The sequence below is a fragment of the Grammomys surdaster genome, unplaced genomic scaffold (genome assembly GCF_004785775.1).
Source record: "Grammomys surdaster isolate TR1022 unplaced genomic scaffold, NIH_TR_1.0 125506, whole genome shotgun sequence".
NCBI lineage: Eukaryota > Metazoa > Chordata > Mammalia > Rodentia > Muridae > Grammomys > Grammomys surdaster.
The window spans coordinates 15,514-26,685 of record NW_021620362.1 but is presented as its reverse complement, the minus strand read 5'-3'; the positions used below and the strand labels follow the sequence as shown (position 1 = coordinate 26,685).

At 47.4% G+C, this 11,172-nt stretch overlaps 2 protein-coding genes and 1 long non-coding RNA gene across 3 annotated transcripts; 1 reads left to right on the top strand and 2 right to left on the bottom strand.

Moving 5' to 3' along the window:
* Nucleotides 1–693: 693 nt before the first annotated feature.
* On the bottom strand, nucleotides 694–2,871 carry LOC114638154 (ras-related protein Rab-4B-like). Its single transcript, XM_028786536.1, has 3 exons — nucleotides 2,558–2,871; nucleotides 1,080–1,160; nucleotides 694–823 (listed from the first exon to the last, which is right to left on the bottom strand). The coding sequence occupies exons 1-3, from the start codon at nucleotides 2,685–2,687 to the stop codon at nucleotides 705–707; spliced, it is 330 nt and encodes a 109-aa protein (XP_028642369.1). The 5' UTR covers nucleotides 2,688–2,871; the 3' UTR covers nucleotides 694–704.
* An 844-nt stretch (nucleotides 2,872–3,715) lies between these two features.
* On the top strand, nucleotides 3,716–6,047 carry LOC114638151. Its single transcript, XR_003713832.1, has 3 exons — nucleotides 3,716–3,891; nucleotides 4,500–4,583; nucleotides 5,096–6,047. It is a non-coding gene; the product is annotated as an uncharacterized LOC114638151 (long non-coding RNA).
* Mia (MIA SH3 domain containing) lies at nucleotides 4,156–6,281 on the bottom strand. Its single transcript, XM_028786530.1, has 3 exons — nucleotides 5,164–6,281; nucleotides 4,639–4,749; nucleotides 4,156–4,346 (listed from the first exon to the last, which is right to left on the bottom strand). The coding sequence occupies exons 1-3, from the start codon at nucleotides 5,284–5,286 to the stop codon at nucleotides 4,323–4,325; spliced, it is 258 nt and encodes an 85-aa protein (XP_028642363.1). The 5' UTR covers nucleotides 5,287–6,281; the 3' UTR covers nucleotides 4,156–4,322.
* Between the last annotated feature and the right edge of the window lie 4,891 nt (nucleotides 6,282–11,172).

Below are 11,172 nucleotides of genomic sequence, written 5' to 3'. Positions count from 1 at the left end.
GAGCCACGCCCCCAGCCCCTCACTGGGGGATTCTAGGCAGGGGCTCTACCACTGAGCCACGCCCCCAGCCCCTCACTGGGAGATTCTAGGCAGGGGCTCTACCACTGAGCCACGCCCCCAGCCCCTCACTGGGAGATTCTAGGCAGGGGCTCTACCACTGAGCCATGCCCACAGCCCCTCACTGGGGGAATTCTAGTCAAGGGATCTATGTCTGAGCACTATCACATCCCAAGCTTCCCTTCTCTCCATTCAGTCTCATTCTCTCTCTCTCTGTCTCTCTCTCTCTCTCTCTCTCTCTCTCTCTCTCTCTCTGTGTGTGTGTGTGTGTGTGTGTGTGTGTGTGTGTGTGTGTGTGTGTCAGGACCTTATACTAGTTAGACTAGTTTTCTCCCCCTAAGCTACAACTCCAACCTTTCCTTCATTTTCACTGTCACCCAGAATGGCCTCCAACAGTAGTGCCCCTGCTTCAGCTGTCTCTGTATTTAGTATTACAGACCACCACATTCGGCCTTTTCGCTCCAGGACTTCCTCTCTCCTCAGATATACCCTGTGAACAGTGGTGTGTGTGTGTGTCTGTCTGCGTGTGCTTGTGTCCCCCCACCCCCCCACCATCAGCCTGCCCAGCTCGGCATCTCTTTGCTCTGAGGAACTCTATACGCCTTTCACTCCCTCCCTCCCTCTTCCCTCCTTGGAAACCCGGCTACCTACCGAAACCGCTCCTGGCCAGCAGTGTCCCAAATCTGTAGCTTCACAGTCTTCCCCCCAACGTTGACCACCCTGGATCCAAACTCCACGCCGATAGTGTGGTTGGAGTCCTGTTTGACTGAGAGCAGGAGGGAAACGGGAAGCAGTGCAGGGGCTCCTCGAATCCCCCCATCCTGCAAACCTCCTCCTCCATTTCTATACCCCAATTCTTACTGCTGGGTTGGCAGAGAACTTAGCAAACACCATCCACCAAAGCTAGAGCCAAACCTATAGCACTAGCTTTATCCAATGGCATCTGCTACATACCCCACCGGCTGCCCACTGACCCACACCGTGGCCACATCTGCAGTTCCAGGATCCTGCCAAAAACTCACACTTATTCTCAATAAACTGATGGAGGAGACATGACTTGCCAGTTCCAGCACTGCCAATCACCAGGAATTTGAAGAGGAAGTCTGAACAGATGGCACCAAAGATATCCCAACGGAAAGGAATAAGAGAAGAAACAGAAAGTCAGAAGGAAAGATGCATACAAAAGTAGAAATACAGCCATGCATTTAAAAAAAAAAAAAAGCAAGACTTTTTTTTTTTTAAGTCTACAGTGCTGTGGCTAGAACTCAGGACATCCTGCTGCTAGCCAATCTAGCCCAAGAGATATATATATATATATATATATATATATATATATATATATATATATATTTTTTTTTTTTTTTTTGATACAGGGCTTCTCCTCTGTGTAGCCCCGTCTGTCCTAGAACTTAACTCTGTAGACCAGGTTGGCCTGAAACTCAAAGATTCCCCTGGGTCTGCCACCCAAGTGCTACGATTAAAGGTTGCCCGTTAATTAAAGGTTCAAGATGACTCTTCTCTTCATTATTACTGACGTTCAAAACAAAGTTTCACTATGTATTCCAGACTGGCCTAGCTGTCCTCAAACTCCAAGCACTCCTCCTGCCTCAGCCGCTGAAAGGCTGAAAGACTGTACTGTCGTCCCCTGTATTTCTTTCTTTCTTTTCCCACTCAGGGACTCATTGTGTAGCACTATCTGGTCTTGAACTCCAATCTTCCTGCCTCAGCCTCCCCACTGCTGGGATTACAGGATGTGACAACACACTCTACTTTTCTTTCTTTCCTTCTTTCTTTCTTTCTTTCTTTCTTTCTTTTCAGTTTTTCAAGACAGGGTTTCTCTGTGTAGTCTTTCTTTTGTTCTTACTTTAAGAGTATTACTCTGTATTCCAGGCTGACCTCTAACTTGAAGCAGTTCTCCTGCCTCAGTTTCCCAAATGTGAGGGTTATAGCACACAGGATTATTCTTATATAGTGATTACCATATACATGCCCATCATGGTCCTAAAGACTCATTTAACTATAAATGAAGCTCTAAAGAAGGAATGGTACAGCTTAGGAGATGGCTCCGCGGTTGAGAGCACTGTCTGCTCTTCCAGAGGTCCTGAGTTCAATTCTCAGCAACCTCATGGTGGCTCACAACCGTCTGTAATGGGATCTGATGTCCTTTCCTGGTGTGTCTGAAGACAGCTGCAGTGTACTCATATACATTAAATAAATATTTTTTTAAAAAAGAGAGAAGGAAGTATACTAAGTACTTCTACTTTCCAGACTAGGGAAATGAGGCCAGGGAGGTTAACTGACCTACCTGAGACCACACAGCTAGGGACAGCTAAGACACAAACCCAAACTACAATGCAAGACCTTGGCTGGTGCATTTCAAAAGCCGTTTCAACAAGAATTATATCTGGCCTCCATTCCTCTTCACTTCAACTCCTACCACCCTCTCACTCATTCACTCTGTCAAGGCCTCGACACTGGGCCTATTTCCTAAACTGCTTACCTCCTCTGGTAACTGTGCACCGGATTCTTTGGCTTTTCTGAGTGTTGAATGAATGGAGCTGTGTCTGACCGTTGTCAGAGCTGTGTCTGCCCTCCAGCCTCCCTCTACCCACCTGATACTGTACATCCATATTGACTGCCTAACTCTGAACCTCTTCTCCCCATCCTCTGTCCAGGACCCCTGGCTTCTATCCTTAAACTTATGCCACATCCCTTGACACTAAGTTTCAAACCTATAACTCAAGCACATCACTCCAGCCCTCTCAAACCAGATCAGCCCCAGAGGGTGTGCAGGGTCCACAGCATCTGTGTGAGGCTCTCCCTGGAATCCATAAAACCTGACCCTAGCTAGTCACCGTCAGCCCCGCCCTATCCACTCAAGCTCCGCCCAGGAAGACTTGCTTCCCTATTCAAGGCCTACCTTCTGCCCTAATCCACCATGACTAGGTCCCTCAAATCCCGCCCTAGATCTTTTTAACCCGTAAAGCGGTCTCTTCAAGCTCCACCCAAATCGATTAAGCTCAGCCCCAGACTCACTTAGCCCTGCCCCGTATCCCGGCAGACCCCGCCCACCTGAACAGAAAGCCCCGCCCCACTTCCACATCCACATCCACTACGAGCCCAGCCCCCCGCCTCGGCCCACCAGCCTCACCGTAGGTCTCGGCCATGGCTCGATGGCGACCGCTGAGGGCCGCAATATGGCGCCGCGGCCGCGCCTGTTTCTCGGCTGGCAGCCGCTCCGCTCGGGCTGCAGCCTCAGCTCCTTTCCACTCCTGGACCCGGCGCCGCCACTTCCGCCTTCACCCCCCCCCCACTCCCGCGCGAGCCTCCGGAGCTGCGGATACCAGGCCACGCTCGCCCAACACAGGGATTGGTGGATTCAGGAGGCAGTGGGTGGGACAAGCAGCGCGGATTGGCCGCACGAGAGGGGCCGAGTCCAAAGGGGCGTGACATAGAAGAGCCATTGGTGGAGCAAGTGGGAGAGGGGAGAGGCAGAGATATTGCGCCCAGCGGAGGAACGGATTTGGTCAAAAAAAAAAAAAAAAAAATCGGGGAGCAGAGACTCCGGATTGGTTTAGACGTAGGCATGGGGGCGGGGACACGAATGCCAAGAAGGGGCAAGGGCAGGATGAACAGAGTTGGAAGAAGGGATCTCAAGCTGCTGGGTGTAATTTCTAACCCCCACAGAGGAAAGCTGAAAGGACACGCACACATTGATCCCCATCTGCAAGAAAACCTCTGCTGCTTGGGCATGGTGGCGCATGCTTCCAACCCCGGTACTCAGGCGGCAAAGGCAGATGCATCGCTGAGTTCGAGGCCATCCTGGTGTACATAGTGAGTTTCAAAACAGTCAGGGGCTACATAGAGAAACCCTGACTCAAAAAAAAAGAGGAGGAGGAGGAGAAAAAGAAAAGGAAAAGAAAAACGTCTGTGCGATCGATGCGCTTCTCGGGATCTAACTGGCTCATACCAACAGTTCAACTCCCTTCTAAAGGGAGGAAAGCGTACATATATTGTACTGTTTATTCCCTTGCTTGAGGGTCCCAAACCTTACCTTGAGCAAAGAGCTTGCAAAGTGAAACTCTGCCTAGTAACCACTGACGTTACAACATTCAGGGTATTAATTGGCTAGATTCAGAAACCTGTGAACCATTCTTTGTACATACCCACCCAACTTCAAAAATCAAAGCGACAAAATAGTTTGCAGTTGGCTGTTTTATTTGCATAGGGTCAGAAGGGTAATTGCGTTATACAGTTGGCTGAGCTCACTGGCAGTAGAAATCCCATTTCTGAAAAAGAATATATAGAAAACCAACCAGTGATCACATTCCAATGCATCTAGTGGTTCTAACAAAAGTTATAGCTGCCAAGGACTAGGTTTGACCATACAGAAATGAACAAATTAGCGTTGAGTCCTGTACCCTCTCTCATTTCCCAATTAGAAATCACTCAGCATTGGAGGCTAGTGATTTTGAGGCCAGCCTGGATACATACCAACAACAAAAATAATTACTTCTCGTAAACAGGTAAGAAAATAAAGGACCCATCATCCTACTTCCATCTCCACCCCAAGACACTCACATCTGTCTTCATATCAATTTTGCCAGGTTTCAGAGTCAGGTCCTCCCGGACAATGCTACTGGGGAAATAGCCCAGGCGGGCTGCCAGGTCTCCATAGTAATCTCCCTGAACCTGGAGAAGAAGTTAAAAGTCCATCTGGGGAAATGGCACTTAGGCTGGCTGAACGCCTGTGTACAATCTTCTCTCTGACTTGAATCTCAGCTTAAATCCCTTCTGCTCATGGATAGAATGTAACCACCACAACTAATCCTCAGAATGCCATGTTTGCTGGGGCTTTTCATGGCTTGCTGGTTGCCTGCCTCTACCCCTTAGAATTGTTCACTGTTTTATCTAAGGTCTGAAAAAGAGCTTTGGCACCAAGCTTCCCTGTAATTTCTAAAGTAAAAATGCAGTAAGTGATAAAATATCCTTCCTCCCCCTAATCTTGTTTTCCCCTCTCCCCAAATTTTCCCTTCAGATGGAAAACAAGACTTTACACCCAAAACAACCCCAAACCCTTCCCATTATTACTCTCTGAAGACTCACACTGCCTCCCCAGAAGAGTCGCCCACGGCCCTTTAACTTGGAGAAGACATACACCACTTGGCCCCTGTATATAGTCAAGAAGCGGCAATCAGGGGCCACGTAGTCCTGAAGGGCCACAGCCATGGAGATAGGATCTGGGGAGGGAGAAGGAAATGACAAAATGACAGCAACTTCAAAACAGACCAACAGTCCAAGCCTTCAGCCCCCTTCTCTTGTTCCCTGACTCTTACGGCTGCATTCCTCATCTGCACACAGCTTCCGGTCAGCCAGCTTGGGCATGGCTCGATCAGCCCTGCTAGGCTCTGAAAAAATAGACAAGATGACGATGCCAAGGAGCACTGGAGACCACGCCATCATGGACCGAGATGAGAATAACCAAGTGAAGAACGGGTCTCCAGGCTCCTCCTGCCTTCCCTCTGGGCTGAGTATCAAAGAAACCTGTGTTCTTGATCCCATCTCGGCCCCAAACCAAATTTCACCCCCACCCACTCCCCAAGGTTGTCCTCCAGCCTGTACCATCTCAGAGAGAGGGTAAGGGCTATGGGCCAAAGAAAATGTCCACTTGAGCCCAAAGCAATCCAGACGACTCCAAGTACCAGCCATCCCCTGGATAACCAGAGACCCAGATAGGCAGGCTGGACTATCGAATTCCACCTTCAAGTCATTTTAGGTACCTGGACCCTCCAGAGACCGAGCTAGAGAAGCCAGTATAGAAAACCACCCTGGAATTTCCTGTGCTGAGGTCTGAGAACAAGGCAGTTCTTTGATTAGTAGCCACAGACATGGTTCCCCATTACTGAGCAAATTCTCGGTGTCTGGCCTCAGGCTAGGCACTGTCCCACCTGGCTCACTGGAAGCTAAGCTATCCTAGCTTCTGAGGTTCAATTCCCTCATCTATAAAGAAAGCAATGAAAGCAAACAAAAAATATCTATCAAGTGTTGTTATTGGTGGGATTTTTTGTTTGTTTTATATGATTGTTCTGCTGAATACATGTCTGGGTACTACATGTCTGCCTAGTATTTTTAATTTTTTTTTGGTTTTTCAAGACAGGGTTTCTGTGTAGCCCTGGCTGTCCTGGAACTCACTCTGTAGACCAGGCTGGCCTTGAACTCAGAAATCTGCCTGCCTCTGCCTCCCAAGTGCTGGAATTAAAGGCATACACCACCACTGCCTGGCGTACCTGGTATTTTTGAAGGCCAGAAGAGGGCATTGGATCTTCTGGAACTGGAGCTACAGAACTAAGGTGCTAGGAATCAAACCTGGTTCATCTGGAAGATCTGCCTGTGCTCTGCTCTTAACTGCTGAGCCATCTTTCCAGCCCACTCTTTTTTCTTAAGACGGTTCTACTATATAGCCCTGGCTGGCCTGGAATTCCCTATAAAGACCAGGCTGGCCCCAAACTCAGAAGAGATCAACCTGCCTCTGCCTTCCCAGTCCTGGGTAAGACATACACCAGCAAATCATTCATACACACACACACACACACACATACTCACTCACATATATGTGTGTATAACATCATATGTGTGTGTGTGTGTGTATATATATATATATATATACATACACACACACACACACACATATATATACACAATCATATGTATATATGTATCAAGGATGATCTGTATTGGAATGTATGTCTATGGTAACTGAACCAGGAAGGGGAACAAGATTTATCTCAGGGTTTCTGAGCATCACTGCTACCTGACCTGACATGGCTCTCAGAAGGAGCAAGCCATCAACAGATATGCAGGGAACAGAGGCCCAGAGGGCATGTTTAGTGACCTCACAAGGATGCAATCAACAGACAGAGGCTGAAACTATACCTTAATGTTTGTGGTAGTTTGGATGAGAGTAGTCCCAATAGGCTAATATATTTGAATGTTTTGGTTCCCAGTTGCTGGAACTGTTTGGGAAGGTTGGGAAGTCTGACCTTGTTGGTAGAGCTGTGTCACTGGGTGTGAGCTTTCAAATTTCAAAATCTCAAGCCAGGCGCACGCACACGCGCACACACACACACATGCACGCACGCACACAGACACACACACACACGCACACAGACAGTCCCTCTCACTGCCTCTTCTCATCAGATTTAAGCTCTGAGCTATTGCTTTAGCATTGGACCTGCCTCTGCCATGCTGTCATAATCACCATGAACTAATCCAAAAGAGACTGTAAGCAGGACCTCAAGTAAATGCTTTCCTTTTCATTTTAGTTCTGGTGTCATTTCATACCAATAAGACAGGAATACAGTGGCTGAATGCCTGATAGACTTGGGTTCCCAAGTCAAAAAATAATGTATGATGATTTATAACTAAAATATATGACAGGGGCCCAGGATGGAGCTTGTCTAGTATGCACAAAGCCCTGGGTTCAATGCCCAGCACCACAAAAATTAAAACAGTAGAGACCAGTGTAAAATAAGAGCATAGGAGGGGATATTTCCTTAAGAAGTTTTGGCCACAAGTTAATAAATGAAGTTGGTGACAGAGAATGTGAGATAGCATGTTGTCTTCATGTTTTAATTTCCCAATTTAGAGTACATCAAAGTGTTTCTTTAGGCAGATATTTCACTGTAAATACTAATTTTAAATCTTGGCACTGTGAAGATTCATCAAGGAATGAGAATCTGAAGGCCTCTGGGAGACAACTAACAAATAAATAGGGGACTAAATGTAGCTCAACTGGTAAGACTCCTTGGCCTGGCATCCGTTGGGCCCTGGGGTCTACCCACAGGCACTAAATAACCTGTACCACTTATAATCCCAGAACTATCGATGCAGAGGTTAAGAGGACAGAAGTTCAAATTCACATGCTTGTCTAAAAAACAAAAAAAAACAAAACCCACACACACAAAAATCCCACAGGGCCTGGGGTGGTTAACATTTGCTGCTGTTGCAGAAGACTCAGGTTAAGTTCCTAACACCAATATGGTGGGGACTCACAGCCATCTGTAACACTAGTTCTAGGGGATCTGATACTTTTCTGACCTCTGTGAGTTTACACATGATGCATAAAGATACATGAAGGCAAAATACTCATATATATATATATATATATATATATATATATATAATTAAAAGTAAGTTCTAACCCTGTCTCGAAAAACCAAAACCTTAAAAAAAAAAAATTCCAATATAGGGAACTGTATGCTCAGTATTAAAAGCAATTTGGAGATATAAAGGATATCTCATCTGCATAAGCACATGTAAGGCTGAGAATTCGGCCTAGACAAAATAAACAGGCCGGTATTTAGAAAGTACACTCACCATACTGTCTTACTGTAGAAATGTCTCTATTGCCCCCAAACTCAATTTACTTAAACTCACTCTGTGTTTCCAATGTACTCGGTGCCAAAACACTTACCTGACGGGTGTGGGCTTAAGTTTGGCGCCCATAACAGCAAAAATATTACCATTAGGTTTTGATGGGTCAGAAACCTCGGAGCTGTTTGTCTGACTTTTACATCTGAGGCTACAATCAACAGGCCACAAAATCCGGAGCTTTCATCTGATGGTTGGATTTGAGGAAGGTCTGCCCCAAACCCCAGAAAATGCTGAAGCGCCCAATGGCTTGTAGAGATTGGCCTGTGGATGGCTGTCTGCATTGACAGTAGACTATGGGGGTAGGAAGAGGTAATATGCAGGACGGCCGACTCAGACCTCTGCCCAGCCTAGTTTTCTGTGTGCGTGCGTGTGTATGTGGGGGTTCTGTCTGAATGTGTGCTGTATGCATTCACTCGGATCCCCTTGGAGTGGAGTTACAAGTTGTGAGCTGACATATGGGTGTTGAGAATCTAACTCTGGTCTTCTGAAAAGCAGCCAAGGCTCTTGACCACCAAGTCACCCCCCCACACCCAGTCCTCCCAGCTCCTTGCCACCTGCCAAAGCCAACAAAAGGCAGCCTTTGTCTTTAATAACACATATAACATTTCATTTTTATCATCCAGAAACCCTTCACCATGCTTATCCACCCTTTGACTTACTATGGTTTCAGATACCCCTCCTCCCTGGTCTGGAACTAGGTGTAATCTGTTAATTATAAACTTCATGTCATTTTGAACACTGCACTGAAATCTCACCCACTTCCATTTCATCACATTTTTTCCAGTGTACCCATGTTGCATATGTCAACCACACACCATCCATGTAACCAGACCAAGACTCTCATGGCTTGTGTCCAAGTCATCTTATCGTACTTAAGGGACTCAAAGCACAGTGCTAATGATACTGTCTACTCATGGATGTGAAAGAAACAAGTGTAATTTTTATTTATATATCTATATTTTTTTTCTTTTAAATACACACAACCTATAGTTCCAGCATCTGGGAGTCTGGGGCAGGAGGATTGTGAATTTGAAGTCAACCTGGAATGTACATAACACATCAGGGAAAAAAAATGTTTTTAAGACTTTATGTTTAGGTAGGTAGGGGATGGGTGTATGTGCATGTGAGTGCAGTCCCTGTGGAGGTCAGGAGAGGGCAGCAGATCCCCCTGGGACTGGAGTTATAGACAGCTATGACCCCGACTGGGCACCAGGACCAAACTTGGGACATCAGAAAGAACAAGTCTCCTCTCCATCCTCAAACCTACCCCACCAGGGGTGGGGACAGGACAGTACATTAGCCAAGAGGTTTTGTGCTTTCTGCAAAGGATGGGGGGGGGGTGTGTGTGTGGAAATAAGACTGAAATTATGAAAAAAAGTTGCTAGTTTTACTATCACACCTCCAACTGCCAAAGTTCCAGGCATTACATGTAAGGAATGCTTAGCTGAGACGGGAGAAGCTGGACGTGGTGGGAGATGCTGATCAACAGCTCCAGTCAAGAGGGGTTCAGCTCAGCTACAGTGAGTTGGGGTTTATACACTAAGACCCCACCCACCTCAAAAAAATGGAGATAGGAAAAAGTACTGTTAGCCTGGTCTATAGAGCCAAGTTCCAGGACAGCCAAGAGAAGCGGGGGGGGGGGGGGGGGGGGGGGGGAGAGAGGGGGGAGAGACACACACACACACACACACACACACACACACACACACACACACACACGGCATGACTAGAGTCATGTTAGAGGATGGGGACTAACCCCATGCACACTTCACTAAGATCCATGTGAGCAGAGCAGCTTCCAGTACCCAGCATCTCACCAGAGGAGCACAAGGCTACCTGGCATGGTGGGCCTCCCCCTCCCGACCGTCTCCCGACTTCCTTCAGAAGTGTACTGGTGGCAGCTGCAGCAGCTCTGGGCTCCCCGGCCACTCTACACTGCTGCACTTTCACTCTCATTTTCTGCCTTGCTGAAGAGAAAACCGGCTCCAGAGTTTGGTCACTTGACAGGGTTGGAGCAGGTGATTTAAGAGTATTCTGACCTCTGAGCTGGCCAGGTCACTGATCAGTCTTAGAATCCGGGGTGAAGACGAAACTGAACAAGTATCCAGCAGCTCGCACTAGGAGAGCCTGAGAGCTCCACCCTGAGACACTGCATCTCAACTTTACCTCCAGCATCCTAACTGTTCCCAGCTCCTCCACACCTATCACAGCAGCACAGGCTACCAGAGAACTCAGGGTAATTCCCGTCTCACTCACCCTTCTGGATAGGACCAAAGGCCAAGCTAGCAATGTTGATTTTCACTTCCAAGTTTTATTCAGTATGTACTGAATCTGTTGAGTGCTAGCTAAGTGCCTGTCTGTGGGGACAGTGCGGACACCTGTTTGTGGGGACGGTGCTGACATTATGATCATGGTATTAATAGAGGACCTCTTTTCACACAGGAAGAAAACAAAGCTCACATTGGGGACACTAACTGCCCACTGGGTGAGGGACAGACATCCCAACCTGCAAACCAGAAGGGGCTGACCACAGCATCCACGTGACACAGCCACTAGGCCAATGTGGAGAGGTATCCTCTCCCCTGGCTGCAATGTGTGTGTGTGTGTGTGTGTGTGTGTGTGTGTGTGTGTGTGTGTGAGAGAGAGAGAGAGAGAGAGAGAGAGAGAGAGAGAGAGAGAGAG